Below are 16,743 nucleotides of genomic sequence, written 5' to 3' on the forward strand. Positions count from 1 at the left end.
TACTTATTTTTATAAAAATAATAATTTAAAAAAACATATTTATGTAACGAATGCAATTAATAAAATTAATTCAGCCCGGGAGAGCCTGTCTTACCAAAGAAATCTTCCCCACTAAATCACTCTAGAATTCCCACAAATCATAAATGATAAATCAAAATAAAAAAATAATTATTTGAAGCTTTGAAAAAATTGCAAAATAAGCCAAAAATGATCCCTTGACTTGCAAACAGTTGGGTCACGCCGAAAGTTCCCGCCTCTTCGGACCACATTGACCTATACGTTTTGGTCTGACCCACAATGAATATGACCCTAATCCCGCGACGGTTGATTTCTATGATTGATAAACCCTCGAACCACAGACAATATTCCTTCAGTGTGGCACCAAAATTGTTTGGTTGTTGCTGCTTTTTTCGGTTATACAATCCCCCACAAGCCAAAATAAATGAGAGACTCTGTTATGGGAAAAATTAAATGCGACGGGAGTGGGAAGGAAAAAGCATCGCGAGAGTGTACATTTTACATTGTCATTATGCGTTGTACAATGAGAAAAAGTGTTAATTTTTACTAAACTAGGTCCCGATAATAAAGGTGTGCACCATACACATATATACTCAACTGAGAGCCACCAAGCCACGAAAAATTGTTGTAGTTGCGGGCGGAGCAGCTACTCTGTGGGATTGAAGCACTTGTAAAAGAAGCTTGAAGAGTTAAACCTTTCACGTCCAACGTGAAACATAAAAACATTGAAATATGCGTTCTTTTATCCCGATATTTATTTTTTAAACAATCTTAAGAGGATATTTTTCAGGCAAAACGTCTTCTTAGACTTTTTCGGCGTGAATTTGATACATTTTTAACTTTAAAAAATCATTAAATTCATAAAAAATTGGGTCAATAAAATGTTTCATGTTTGGGCTTACGTATGACCCAAAAATCGTGAAAGGGTTTATTTCTTTTTTCGTACTAAATCATAACTAAAAAGAAAGGCTTAAAAAAGCAAAATTGACCAAGAAGTGTTTCCTTTTGAGGCTTTTTGTATTAATAAAATATCAATGAAGCATGAAACGTTCTAGCCAAACAGATTTTCCATTTTTTAATGGAAAAGGCAAAGAAAATGATGAATTTCTCTAAATTTTTAAAGAAATATCCTTTATAAATTAATTAGTCTTCTTCAATTTTCTTTTGTATTTTTAAATGCATGAACAATAAGAATACCTTGTTTAAATTAATCAACGAAACATTGCAGAAAATGTTTCACACAAGAAAAATGTTTCTTGAAATTTTTTTCATGGTTGAATTTTTGGGCAATTTTCCAGTAGATTTCACTGGAAAATGGATAATCTGTTTGGATAATTCTCATTCCTTTCAGATTATCCGCAAAATTATGTTAAATTCCCCCAAAAACTATCCCAATAGTTGCTCAAATGCACAAAGCTAACCCACTTGAGAGTGGCGATGAAGAAGTGAGAGAGTGAAAAAGCTCTTCACAGCTGTTATATAACGTCATTATTGGAGATTTGAACAGTTCATAGTGGTGTAGAAAAAACGAAAATAGTTTTAATTTATCTCACACTGTCTCACTCTATCTCACTAAATTAACAAACTGACCCAGATTTCACATTTCCTTATTTTTTTTTCACTTCAAACTAACTTCACTTTCAGACACTCTTTTGGTTGCAAAGAAAAAAAAAACTAGAAAGACTTTTTGTGCCGATGCAGTGCGATATTGAAGGAAATTGAATGTTTTTTTCTCTTAACGCCTCATTTGTCAATTAAAAGACCCATTGATTGCTTTCAATTTGAGACACTCCGCAACTTTGCAAAGAATTCTTTGAGGAAATTTCCTACACAGGGAGCGGGTTTTTTTTTTTTAAATATATTTATAAAGTCTTTTTTGCTTTTGGAAAGTCAATGAACTATAAGAAAATAAGGAGGCTCCTTGAAGTTAATGGGATAGGAGGAGTTTTAAGGTAAGCTTAAGAATTTAATTTCTTACAAATGATACCTACATTTTATAACGTTCAAAAAGGCTGGAAATCTTTCTATCCTGATGTATGTAGTTTTTTTTTTTGCAAGAAGCATAAGCTATGCAGTATTCATGCAGACAGGCTCTAACAAAAGATCTTTTTTATGCCTTTTATATCTTCTCTTGATTTTTATCAGCAATGTAGCAGTGAAGCATTTCCTTCATGCAGAACACAAAACTTAATTAAACTTGAAAAAAAACACAAGCCATGCCCTTATTTTGTGTTTTTTTTTCCATGAAGTTTATGCTTCAAAGCTTCATTGCTCTTGTAAAATGCAGCACTGATGCATTTTCTTCATATTGAATTAGGATAAAAAGAAATCATAAACCACGCCCTGATCCTACATATCGTACTGTACTCTTATTTACAAGAAGCATATGCAGTATGTATACAAATAGGCTTCAACAAATGGGCTCTTTAAATTTTTCTAGAACTCATTCATGCATTTGCTTAATGTAGAACACGTCCACATTTTATCTTGTTTGTGCATAAAGCTTATGTCTCCAAGCTCTACTGCTTTTTTACAAAACTTTTTAATGAAATTATGGGACTTAATCATATGCGTATTGCAAACATATAAAATTAAATTTACAAAGAAAACGGTTTATGATCATCCAAAGTATTTTTTCTCAGTGTCTGCTATGTATCTTCCTTTGATGTTAGGAGTGCATCAAGATGAATAAACTCCTTCAAGCAAAGAGAGCTTAAATCATCAAATTCAATCAGACAGGAAGCTGATCAGGCACTTTTATGAAGCTTTTTTTTTAGTTCATTCTACAATAGTTTGGGATTAAAATGCATCAAATGCCAATGAGAACGTCTCAAGAGATTTTCATGAAGGAGTTTTAGTTTTTTTTTCGGGTGAGATAGAGTGGCGAGAGCAGCATAGTAAAAAAACACGATAACTTAATATAAATGTTTAAGGTCATAAATAGCCCAGCGCGACCTAAATACCATAAAAACCTTCCAAAATAATAAACAGCAAACAGACACACAGACTTTTGCTCTGGCGCTGCAGATAGTTGGGCCTTCTTTTGCGCGCGCTGCTCTAAAATACATAAAAAACTTCTCTTTTTTTTCCTCCTAAAAACCGAGCGGGTGCCCTGCCTCCCACCCCGTCCAATTGGAGCACAGGCCCCACATTGAGGAATTTTCCGTGTTTGAGAAACAAGTGAGAGTGGCAAAAGGGCTCGATGTAGGAGAAAACACCAGGCGTTGCGGGAAAAGTGTGTCAGGGAAGAGTGAGAAAGCTTAATGTTTCTATGTGTGTTAGACATGCGTTATCAGTTGTATCTGAAGTTTTTTTTCTATATGGTTGGATACCCCCAAAAAAAAAAACTATGTAGGTTCAACAAGACACTCATAGATCCCACACTAAACTCCCCCACTCGAAACATTCGGTACAAGTTTCCATCTATGGGCTCTCCCCAAATGCGCCAGCACTTTCGCTTTCATCCGTGGTCTTGTGGATCGTCTTCATTAAACATTGCAAAAAAAAAGAGGTTAAGAAAAAAATTTATTTAAAGAAAATTCCGATGAATCCTTAAGGTTTTTACAAAGGAGTTTATTCAAGCATTATTTTAGTGTTTTCTTTAAATGTTTTGAAACATTGACGTCAATGTTTCATCAATGAGATTGTCTCCTAAGTCAAATTTAAGGAAATTTCCGATGAATCCTTAAGGTTTTTACAAAGGAGATTATTCAAGTATATAAGAAGTGATTCCTTTGAATGCTTTGAAACATTGATGTCAATGTTTCATCGATGAATTGTCGCAGAGTTATAAAAGGGACAAAAAAGCCGCATAAAATTTTCACAACGAACTTCTTGCATTCAGCAACTGTATCAATATTTTCCCTAAAATTGGATTATGAGAAGTTTTCCTTATTCCAGTTTTTCCACATTTTTCTTTTAAAAAAAATCTGCGTGTTTTCATTTAATTTCCATTTCATTCTCACATCGATCTCATCAATAATTCACACAGAAATGAGGGAAAAGTCGGTGGGTAGCCCTCGGAATTGGCTAACCCTTATTTCTCAATGCATTATTCCATTTTAGTGGGTAATTGATGTTGCGACACGCAAATTATCCACTTTCAATTTATTCCTCTCTCTCTCTCCCTCTTCAACCAAAAGTAACTCAACCATTAAATCTAAATATGAGACAATTCACCTTTTTTGACTTCCACCCCCTTTTAGTGACATTTTCCCAGCACAACACTATCCAATAGGCACACGAGTCATCCAATAACAACCAATTACACCCCTTAATTGACCCTCAGCCACTCAACGATGGAATTTTTTTTTCTATGAACCCTTTATGAAAAAAAAGAGTCTTAATTCCCTCGGAAAAAGCTTTTTTCTTTCATTCCTTAAATTGATTACACCTGTTAACAGTATTTCACAATGTTACATAAAACAAAAGAGCAGCATTATGATTTTACCATTTATCATAATATTCAACTTTTACCTTCTTGCTCATCACGCCGCAGAGTTCTTTTTAATTATGAGAAAATTTATGGAAATTAAGCTGATTGTTTTATAATATGCCTTACCTATACCTGCTATTTTAATTTAATTTACTAGCAATAAAAGGCATAAATAGAGAGAGTTTAAGGTGAATTGGGTAATATCGGAATTCGAGAAGATCCCTTAATTAATCAATGGGTTTGTTTGAATTGAAATGATTTTCTCAAAGCTTGAGGAATCTTGGAAAAACTGAACTTTGAGATTTAGTTTATTGTTATTTATTGTTTTAAAAAAATCAGTATTCTGCGTAAAATATTATTTGATGATAAAAGAATATTTTGAAGACTTACAATAAAAATTTTTAAAATAAATTTAAATGATTTTTACGCTGAATTTTGCCCTAATATAGGGGACGATTCCGTCAAAAATCTTTTATTTTCTTACAATTTAAAAGTTGTTGTAAGATTTTGACAGTTGACATTTTTAAATAGTTCTATTGTTGTTCCATAAAAGAAAAAAAAGGTTTGATGTTCCAAAAAACATTCAACAAGATCGTTAATAACCGCTGGAAAAGAAACTTTCCTTTAAATACGCGATTAAAGAAAGAAAGAAAATGTCAAGATATTACAAGATTTTTAAAAGAATACACTGTAATTCTAATTTTAGTTATCATTACATACCAACTAAATGTTTAATTGCCATGGCTTAACTTTATTAAGAGAAGAAAAAATTATTGTAGTTATTTGTCTTAAAGTTCCAGTTGGAAAAATTAATGAATTTAAATAAAACTTTAGTAATAGAGAAGTAAAACTAAAAATTTTAGTTATCTTCATTAAAAAATTTACTGCCTAATGAAATTTTAGTAAAGATAATAAAAGACTTCAATGATTCAAGTCATCATAACTAAAATATTTTGTTATAATAACTAAAAATTTTTAGTAAATGTTCCATTACTACAGACTTTAGTAGCAATTGAATAAAATTTTGAATGACAGTGTACTTACTAAAAATTTTATACGTAACTAACGAATTGTAAGAAAGGAAAAGATTTATTAACTGAATCGACCCCATAAATGCAACTTAAGAGTTAAAAAACCTTCCCTTTAAACAACAAATTAAATATTTTGTCGGCCCTACAAGATCTCATGATATAGGGTTCAAAAGGCGTGTACGTCAAATGTTTAAAGCCGAAATGCGTGAAAATAGTTTAACCGGCGACTGTAGGCAAAAAAAAAAAAAAATGCCGAGACAATGGGCAGAAAAAGTCAATGGAATGTGCGGCTTTTATTTTTCATTTTCAAACCTTATGTTCTGGCATTTTGGAATTATGAAAAGCCAACACTTTCGCTTCGGCGCTGTTACGCTCTGTGAATTTGAAATCGAATTGCAAGCACTTTTGGCTGCCTAAAGGGAAAAGTTGGGGAAGCTTTTGTAGTTTTTTTTAGGAAGGAGATTTTCCTTTTAATCTGAATGTTCTAGAACTTCCATTGCCAGGTGAGAAGCTTTCGTCAAACAATGAGCAAAAATTTGAATTTTTTGTGAGAGAAAATATGATGGGAAAATTGTGCAAAGAGAAGTTTTAGAGAAAAAAAAATGAAATTTGCCAATAGGGAGAATCAATGATTGTGGGCAGTGAATTTTCACGTTGAGCCCGTGGATTTTCTCACAGGGCATGCAGCACTAACAGTATTGTGGAAAAAAGAGGTGTTTTCGTATGAATTTTCAATCGGTGGCACAATTGCAAAAGTCTCGGGGTATTGCTGAATTTAATATGGTGAAAATGCAGCATGGGATTCGAAGCACATTCGAATAATGTTACTTCATCGTCTCTAAAACCCCAATGTACAAAGTTTTATGTAAAAGGCAACGCTCTAATTAATCTCTCCACTCGATTCTCTCTTTTTTCTCTCTCTCTCCCTCCCTCCCCGAACCCTCCATTTCCCGCCAAAATTTTTTCTCTGGCAGAATTCTGCACAAAAGTCCATCGAGAGGAAAACAAGTAAAAATTTCGCGCATTTTGGGACCCCACAAAAGACAAACAAATGGGCTTCGTTCAAATGATAATTATGACAATATACAAGTGCGTCGCATGAGATTTATGGAGTGTCTCCGGTACAGCATATTGATGAGTCGGTGAGGCCATATTAACACTTTACCTATTATTATTCAAATATTTAAATTTTTCTTTTTTTTTTTTCAATCCACCACATGGGAGACAAGGGAAAAATTTTCATATTACACGAAAAACTTTCACTTTGGGAGGACGTGTGTGGTGCTAAAAAAACTGCCAGCATGCTGAAGAATCATTCACTGCGGGTGTCTGAAAGAAATTAATTTTTTTATGCGAATTATGAATTTTAAATATTGTTCTCGTCTTTCTATAAATCATTAAAGTTTCATTTGGGTATATTATTTACTTAAAATAAATAAAATTATTAGGTAGATATAATAGCTTAAGAAAAGAAAAAAACATTGTGGAAATAAAATTCAAAATTTTGAAAATAATAAAAAATTAAGCAGATGAATGAAGAAATAAATAAATAAATTGAAAGAACATGTTGCATTCATTCTGTTTCTAAAGAACTTTTGTGAAGATTAATTTAAGTTCTTAATGCCAGAGAAGATGATTTTCTTTGACGTAGAGCAGACTTTTAAGACTGTTGCTTTAGCAAAAAGAAATGTGCAAGAATGCTCTTTAAGAAATTCAAAATTCAACATTTGGTGTTTATCTGACGAATATTTTTGTTATAATGGAAGATTTGAATATTTTAATTTACCATAAATATCCCTTAATACCTTGGCAAATAACACGAAACCGAATAAAAATCGAAAAAAGGTTTTAATTTTGCTCATTTTCAGGCTTCAATTAAATATTTTTTAAAAGCATTTTTAAGTTGAAGACTCTGCCTTTTCAGGTTTGAAAACCAAATATTATTTTAAGGCTTGTATTTACTACGTTTTAAATTCAATTTACTACTTTTCTGTTTGAATTGACAACTTTTTGTCCTTTCTAGGCTTTAATTGAGTATTTTTTAAGCTTTTGTTCCTCAATCTCTGCCTTTTTAAAATTTAAAAGAAAATTTATACTTAAATTTAGTCTTTTTTGTTTAGGCATAAATTTAGCACGTTTCGGGTTGAATTTACTATTCGGTTTGAATGTAGTCCCCTTTTGAGGCTATAATTAAATATTTTTTAGGCTTCTGCTTCTCAATCTGAGCTATTTTGAGACTAAAAGTCAATATTTGGTTTTGTTTATCAAATAATACGAATATTATCGAATAATCGAGAATTTTCCAAAGGTCCGAATAATTTCATTCAGATAGACACCCCTTGATCCCAAAGGTAAGTTTTCTCAAATTTTTTTCAATAACTCCTTATTCGATCGAACTCAGTTTTTAAATTTTCTTTATTACTCCTCTGATGGTTTCCTCTAATTTTCATCAAAATCGGTCTAGATTTTTTTTAAATTATGAGTTAAAAAGTGATTCAAAAGGCTAACTATAGAAAACATGATAGCTTAATTTTTAAAAACGGGAATATTTATTTTATTATTTAAAAAAAAAGTTATTTATTGGAAATTAATGAAATATTTTCCTTGAGGAATGGGATTTTAAAAATATAAAAAAAAATAACAACCCGAAAATTTTTTTCTTCCATGTGTATCACAAAATCGAGAAAATAATGTCAGAAAAGGGTTAATGCCATTTGATTTTTTTAAATTTCAATGTTCGATTATTTATTTTTTAAATAGCACAAAATAGTTTAAATTATGTCCGATGAATTCAAGAAATTAATAAAGAAAAACCACAAGAAATTATTCTAAAACCAAAAAATCTAACTTACAGCCGCAGTTCCCCCTTTGTATCTATCTTAAAAGAAAAGTTATAATTTGAAGTGGCATAAGTCGCATTTACTGTCACACTCTTTGCATTTCTCTGGCAATAATCTTGCCCCTTGTGAGACACAATGGGTGAAAAGGGAAATTTTTTGGGTGCAGACATACCTCATTGTTGGCTCCCACTATGTATGATCTTCACGGTCACTGCAAGAATGCTCGCATAAGACAAATACTTAGGCCATTTGCACATTTCGCATGTGGCACTCGCTGCCAATTGCATTTTGCCTTTTTATCCGCTGCGGTGTGCTCCCTTCGTTCAGAGATGGAGAAGAGGAGACGTTGCTATTTTTGGGTGCATGTGAACCTACTTTTTACCCACCATTGAGCTTTTTGACGGTGCGGGATCGGGTGCCAAATGCGCGAGAAATGTGCTGCGGATGATCTTCCTTTGCTTTCTCGCAGGTTTTGGCCCTCAATGAGATGAATAAAATAAAAAGGGAAGCGGATGCCACATGTTTTTCCTCGATTGGCGAAAAGAATTCTCAAAACTTGGCGTCAAAATCAGACGAGACGAAGCAAAACTTATTCTTTTCTTGGCAAAAGTTAAAATAAAAGTTTTTCTTTTTTCAATGTATTTTTCCTTTATTTTTCAATCATTTTCTCACTTAAATTTACACATTTTTCATTTCTCTCATTTTTACATCGCACAACTTACATACAAAAAATAAAGAAAAGTTTGTAATTCGCTTCTCTTCCTTACAAAAAAAAACAAATTAATAGCATTTCTTTATACAAAAAAAAGTCATCAAATATTTTATATCGTCAATTTTCTCACTACACGAAGAAAATTCCTAATGGTAACTTAACCGTCGTGAAAATATCATTCGCCAACTCCTAATTTTAGCAGGTCTATCTCACTTTTTTTTTCTTTCTTTCACATCTTAAATAAAATTGGATTTTTTTTTCTTATTGCAGCCCAGAGTTGAAGTAGAGAAGAAAATAGTAATTTTCATTTTTATTTTTATTTATTTTTTTTAGTGGAAATTCAGGGTAGGGGAGTTTTTCTTTTAAATGGGGAAATATATAATACAAGAATTGTGAGGAAATAAATACAAAAATAATTATTAATTAGTATTTCTTTCAGGTGAAACTTCTTAATTTTTCATCAGATTCATTTCTTACACTGATAGAAAAAATTATATAAATGCAACTGATTTGTTATTTGTTTAAAACAAAATGAAAAATTTTCACTAACATTCATTATTCTTTCTGTACATCTTAGTATTGCCTCAGTAGTTTACTTAATATTTTGTTTGTATAGGAGGAACTCACAATGAAATGTAAGAAAAATTGTAAATTGTGAGACGGCGTAAGCGTAAGAAGTTTGTAGTCTCTTAATATTCTTTTTTATAACATTTTATTATTAATTTTTAAGGCTATAGATGTTACGACCAAAGCGTTATTCATTTGATTCATTTTAAAGAGAAAAGAAACAAATTTTGAGGTTATGTTTTTTACTCCGACTGCAAATATACGTTGACAAGTTGATTAAACAGAAAATTAAAAGAGAAAACAAAAGAAAAGAACAATATTTTACTAGGAAACTTCCGAACACCTTTTTCATAGAATTCTGGCAAGAAATTTATTTTCTTTCATAGCAGGACAACAATTTTTTTAAACACCAACTGTCAAAATTTACTATCTTTCAAAATTAGAAAAAAAACAGAATAATTGACAGAATTAAAAAGTTAAATTATTAAAATAAAATAATTATTAAATTGAGATTTTATTTAACAAATTAAATAAAATTTGTTCAATAAAATCTCTTTTCTTACCCCCTGAGGAAGGCAGACAGATTTCTGCCGAAAGCTTTGGAAATCTTTGTGTTTCTCTAGACACAATTTTTCTTGATCTACGACGCTTCCAGCGAGCCCAAAGCTTTCTCTTTGAATCATTCAACGTCGTTTATACTAATCATAACCTCAAAACATCTGGATTTCCGTAAGAAAATGCCGCAAAAAATAAATATTAATGTAATCGTAGAGAACATAACCTCAAAATTGATTTTTTTACTAAAATTATCAGAAAAACTTTTTATTAAAATAAAATCAAAGAAAAAATTGATAGAAAGATTATCTTCTTGCATTTACTTACTTTTTTTTTAATCTTACGTCTTTCAGCTTACGCATTATGTCTTACATTTCAATGTTAATTCCCCTTCTATATTTAAAAAAAAATCCTGGCTTTCCTTTAATTCTGTGTCTTCTTTTAATTTACGATTTTTACGTCAAGAAATGGTTCTTTATTGAATTAAATCGACACAGAAATGTTTAAAAAATCATTTTAAAAAATTTTCAGAGCCTACATTTTCATACCCGTGTTGCTTTCTTATTCTGGTAACTTTAGATAAATCCAGGGGAAAAATGTTTTTTTTTTTTAGTTTTTTGTTATTAAATAAAAATTAATGCATCGTATCACTTTGACATTTTTCCACTGATTTTTCACATTGAAAATTTGTGTTTTTTTTGCGTATAAAATGTACAAAGGATAGGGATTTAAATAGACATTAATAATCACATTTTTTTCTTAATTTTCTTCTTCATTTCTCATTCAAAGGGGGAGTTTTCTTTATACGTTCAACCATTCAAACCTTAAAATTTAATATGAAAAAATATTAATATGATTTAAAAGAGTTTGCACAAAAAAAAATAGTAGAAAGGGCAGTATTTTCATTTATCATTCGCTTCTGAGAGCTTTCAGCCACACGAAGGATTTTTTTGCATTTTAATTTAGTCTTATTTTACAAGTTTACATTTTCTCCTTAATTACGTTCTATTTACAAAAAATATATTATTTATTTTAAAAATTTCTCTATATACAGATTTTTTGTTTTAATAAAAGATAAATTCTATGATGTGTTTTTTGTGGGTTTTCCTCCTGGGAATTTTCATTTTCTTATTTCGTTGCAGTTACAAAAACAAACAATTCTTCTATAAGGTTAAGTATTTCACCTTAAAACGTACCACGGGGTTTATCCATGAGGTTTAAGTCTCAAAAGAATTCTTACTCGAAAAATTTAGACACTAAACTTTTTTCATAATCGAGACTTAAACCTAAACCCCATGATATTCAACTATTTGGTACACTTTGTCATAATTGCATGGTAAAAAAAGAACTACAAAAAAAAACTTTCTCAAACCATTTTTAACAGTGTAGAATGAGGAATAAATAGGATGAAGTTTGTGGAGGAAGAACATGGTAGAAGATAGATTTAACTTTTCTTTCACATAAAAAAATCGATGCTGTTAGCAGACTGACCATCTAAAGAGAATTAAAGGGAAAAAATATTGCTTCAAGTCTTAAAGTTATAAATTAATTAAAAAAAAAACTTATGAAATGTTTTGTAGCATTGGGGTGATTACTTTCGTTCTATAGAAAATATCCTCAGCATCAGTTAATTTGTACAAAGTCGCTGTATAAATTGTCCTTAATCTAATTTACATCGTTACGAGTGATTTTTTTCTACTCAATGAGGAATTAGGGTTTATCTCTATGAGGTTTAAGATTAAACCTTCTAGTTTTCTTATGTAATTTTAAGAAATTTCTTATTACTTAAAGTAATGATTGATTTTTAGCTTTTGAAAAGAAAAAAAGTAAAGCGTCGCTGGATAAGGATCTTATTTTATCAATTTCAGAAAATTTTTAAGGTTACAAAGAGGTTAAATTTAGACTTAAATAAAATAACAAACCCTTATTTAAACAAAAAATATTTTAAAACAATTTGTTATTGAAAATCTTGGGTTCTAAATTCAAATATCAAAGTTTTTAATGCTTTAGGGTCCTAACTTTGCATTTTGAAAAATTAAAAAAATCTATTTACTAAACTTCAGGACAATAGGTAAAAATTTAAATGAGTGAAGTAACATTTAAGTGTCTAAAATAAATAAAGGAAATTAAGTGTCAGAACTATTGGGGTCCTAATATTAGATTTCCTTGTCTGAAAAAAATAAGGTCTGAATAAAATTTTACTTTATTTAAGTTTTCTGAGGTCGTAAAATTTAAAAAAATGTCCAAAAAATAATAAAAAAAAGAAACATGTTTTGCGGTCCTATTTTCAGGATATAAATCTTAATATATAAAGCTGAAATGTTTGTTTGTCTGTGGCACATGAACTCCTCCGAAACGGCTGGGCCGATCTTGATGAAATTTGGTATGGAGGTAGAGGGGGTCAATACGAGTTGCAAGCGCTATATGGGATTCCGCCCCAACCCCCCTTTATAGCGCCCCCACAGAAAAATTGATTTTTTCCATTTTCTACCTGCTGAAGGGTCAGATAACGGGATTTTTTTATTTAAAAAATTTTTCGGGGTACCGTATTATTCAATTCATCCCCCTTACTAATATACGCCCCCCTTTTATAGCTTAAAATGGAGTTTGCTCACACGTGATTGGGGGCTCGGGTTGACTAGTACAACATAAAAGAATGAAACAAATTTTCAATTAAATTAAAAGTTTTGAGGTCCTAATTTCATGACGTTAATAAAACATAAAAGATGTTCAAAAACATTAATTTAAAGAACTTTTTTGATGTCCTAATTTCAGGGTATAAGTAAAATTTCATAGGATCGAAAATATTTTCAATTTAAATAAACGTTTTGAGGTCCTAAGTTCAGGATATAAATAGAATATAAAAGAACGAAACCAAATTTCAATTAATTTAAACGTTTTGAGGTCCTAATTTCAGGATATAAATAAAACTTCAGAGGATCGTATATAATTTCAATTTAAATAAACGTCCTGAGGTCCAAATTTTAGGACGGTTACAAAACTCAAAATATATTTTAAAAAAAATTTAATTTTATATTTTGAGGTCTCAAGTTCAGGATGAAAATAAAAGATAAAATGACCAAACAAATTTTCAAGTTAATAAGCATTTCAAGAACTTTTAATATGCAAAAAAAAACTCTAAATTAATAAAAGAATAATTTAGAGGTCCTAATAGCAATATATAAAGAACGCCTTTAGGATTCGAACGAATTTCGAATTTATTTAAATGATTTGAGGCCCTAATTCCAGGACATAAATAAAACTTAATTAAGACGTCCAAATAAAATTTTATTTTCCTTAAAGAATCTAAGGGTCCTAATTTCAGGATATGAAGAAAGGATTTAGGGTCCGAAAGAATTTTCAGTTAAATCGAAAAATTGATCTTAGGAACATAATTTTCAAATACTTTTAAATCAGTTTTACTTCAAGTTAAAGTAATTTAAATCCAATTGGGTTTAAACCCCCTGGTCTATGCGAGGTTTTAGCTTTTGTAGACATGCCAAAATCAATTGAATAACACGCAATTTTGATAAAAAGAATCCAAATTGTTGCAAAAATGTCGCTACTATTCAATCTTAAACCTCATAGAGAGACTTCCTTACGAAGATCTTCAGGATCTTTTAACTTCCTCAATGATTTTCTTTTCTTTTTTTTTCTATTAATTGTGATTCTCATTTTTTTTTAAACAATGGGATGAGGAAAGTCTGTGGATCTCACTTACAAGCGACTGTTTGCGATGTCTGATGATCATCTTTGGCTCCCTCTAGCCCACACCCAGAAATTAATTTAAAAATTATTACCACCGGAGTTGATGGGGGGAGCGTGGGGGACCCCGCCCTTACATTCCGTGGTCACTCATGTTAACCACACTGAGGACACTTCGGCAGATTTGATTGATCTCGGGATTGCTGTGGTTTATGAGGTGCATGTAGAGTTGCTTGTGGAGCTGAATCTCATTTGTCATCTCCTCGAGACGGCGAATGAGGACTTCCTTCTCCTTAATTAGCGTCTTCACTTTCTCCTCCACCTCCCGCGATCGCACCTTCGCCTTCTCGCGACTCTTCCGCACGGCAATGTTGTTCCGCTCGCGTCGTCGACGGTACTCATCTGTGCCCTTGTCCACGTGCTTATTGCTCTGCTTCCGGTGCGACATCATCTGCTTATGCTTGAGATTTGCCAGGTGCGCCGCCGATGGGAGGTGAGGTAGGGCCTGGTGGTGGAGCACCGTTGACGGCGTGAGGGTGGTGAAGGTATTGCCGGACCCATTGCTGGCGTAATTTGGTGGCAGGTTGGGGTAGATTGTGGGTCCATTGGCGCCATTTTGTACAGCTTGTGCCCCCGTTGCTGCTGCCCCCATAAATTGGGGATTCCCATTGGCCGCCAACTGGCGCCGGTACTCAACGGGATCCACGGGTTCCTCCTTGATGCTCGTCGTTGCATCCGATCCCACGCTACTGTTCTCATCGCTGGAGTTGTTCGTGTACGTTGCTCCTGAGTGCACGGGTTGCGGCATATAGGCTAGGGTTGTACGTGGATACCCCTGTGGCGCCTGAAGGCGACTCTGTTGCAACTGTAGCGCCTTGGCGGCCATATTGAGACCCCCATTTGTCGTTCCATTGGTCGGGGTTACCATCTCCGTGAAGATCCCCATGGATTCCTGATCGCGAAATTGATCATCGATCAGGTGCTGCAGATCCAGGCTGATCTCTTGCGATGTTAACTCCTCCAGGTCACTCTGTGAGTACTGCTGCAGCATATGCTTCTGCAGGATACTACTCCCATTGCTGGGCTGTTGCTGCTGCTGTTGTTGCTGCTGCTGCTGCTGTTGCTGCTGTTGCTGCAGATGATGCTGCTGATGCTTAACCAATGTGTTGTGATTAATGGTGGATGTGTTGTTGTTATTGGTGACGCTTGCACCACTGTTGGATGCCATTGTGTTAATCTTCTTCACTTCAATCTGTACCATGGGCTGAGAAGTATCATACATCTGTGGCGATTCCATATCGAAAGCACAACGTCATTATCCGGGTCGCCGTTGGACCCCTACGATGCTATATATTGTTCTAATGCTACTCTTGGTCACACCCTTTCTTTCTTTTTTTTTTAAGATTTCTTTTCTTAAGAGTCTTATCAATGGGATTGCATAAGACACACACGAAATTTTCTTTCTTCTTCTTCTTCAGGAACTTCACACGTCTTATGGGTCCTTAAGTCCTTTTTTTATTGCACTTTTAAATTCCTCTTTAATCACTTTAATTGCACAATGATCGTATGTATGTAAAGTATGTCTTCTGCTTCAACTTTAATCACTTTTCAAAAGAAATTCTTTGTAACAGTTTTCTTGCACAGCAAAATGTCTGAAAAAAATTGCACTGATTTGCTTTCGAATATCACCTGTCAAGTTCACTTCCTTTCGGACATTTTGGCCACTTCATCACTTATCAATTATCCAAAAATAATCCATCTGCCTTCACAAAGAGTCTCTCAATTATTTGAGCTTTTCTTCTAACTTTTTCCTTTTGTTTTTCCTTCAACACACTTTCACTCTGTTTGATTTCTTTTTGTATTCCTTGTTCTTCCAACTGATTCACTTTGAGCTACTATAACAATGAGATAGGTTTTATAAACAGGATATAGTTCAAAAATTTAAATCACAACGGTCAAGTGCGTTTATCCTCAAACTTTTTTTTCTTTAAAAAAATTAATTATCCCAAAAAGGCACGATAATTGCAAAAAAAAGTGTTCAAATCCTCCGTGGGGTATTGTGTCACAGTTGTGATGTGCCCTCGCGCTTTACTTTCATTCGACTGAAGTCTTGGATCTATGATGCAACTGGTTATATACAACCAGTCACCACACTATCCCGAATGCAGTGTATTTGCCCCCGAAAAAAAAAAGCTCGCGAACCAAGTTGGAGCTCACGCCAGTAAACGCGTCTTTGCGGCTAAAGTGCTGAGCACCGACTGATTTTACGATGTGCACCACACTCCAAACTCAATACTTTGGCTGTTTTTGCGCCCATTCACGCTGTGCAAACCCACACACACGCACCGATCCATCTAACACACGCGCAACATTTGCGGAGATCAATGGGAAATGTGTGACGTGGTTAGCTGCGCGCGCATACACACACAACTACGTCACTTTCACTGCACACATCACACACATTCCCAAGCGCCACAGCAAACATCTGTGCGCGAGACAGAGAGAGGAAGACAGTACTATCGCGGAAATCCTGTCAGAATACTCGCAATGTGCTAAAAAGTCCTTCCGTATATTCTTGAATTTCCTGTCACATGTGATGTTTGAATTTTTAGAACACAAAGGACTATGGCTTCACTATAGCTCTACTGAATTTTTCATAGAGGCATAACTTTGTGGTTAAACACTGCAGAGCATTGGAATTGCTTTGAATTCATTCAAATTCCCTGAGCAAAACATTCTGTACTAAATTCAAATAGGTTTTGTTGTATATTTTGACGGAAATTCATGTTATTGTTTATTTTAGTACAAAATGTTTGAAAAACTTTTTATTCTAGATTTTATTAAATTGAAAGAAGAGACGTTCAGTTTTTTTTTTTCATT

At 32.9% G+C, this 16,743-nt stretch overlaps 1 protein-coding gene across 1 annotated transcript; it reads right to left on the reverse strand.

Annotated features, from left to right (window-relative positions):
• Positions 1 to 8,946: 8,946 nt before the first annotated feature.
• On the reverse strand, positions 8,947 to 16,120 carry LOC129794918 (CCAAT/enhancer-binding protein). The gene is made up of 2 exons (XM_055835858.1): positions 13,880 to 16,120; positions 8,947 to 11,652 (listed from the first exon to the last, which is right to left on the reverse strand). Exon 1 carries the CDS (start codon positions 15,158 to 15,160, stop codon positions 13,997 to 13,999), a length of 1,164 nt encoding a protein of 387 aa, XP_055691833.1. The 5' UTR covers positions 15,161 to 16,120; the 3' UTR covers positions 8,947 to 11,652; positions 13,880 to 13,996.
• Positions 16,121 to 16,743: the final 623 nt, after the last annotated feature.

The sequence above is a fragment of the Lutzomyia longipalpis genome, chromosome 4 (assembly GCF_024334085.1).
Source record: "Lutzomyia longipalpis isolate SR_M1_2022 chromosome 4, ASM2433408v1".
Taxonomy (NCBI): domain Eukaryota; kingdom Metazoa; phylum Arthropoda; class Insecta; order Diptera; family Psychodidae; genus Lutzomyia; species Lutzomyia longipalpis.

Bases quoted from the DNA above. Each gene is read 5' to 3' on its own strand.
- LOC129794918 (XM_055835858.1), bottom strand. From the start codon at position 15,160: ATGGAATCGCCACAGATGTATGATACTTCTCAGCCCATGGTACAGATT.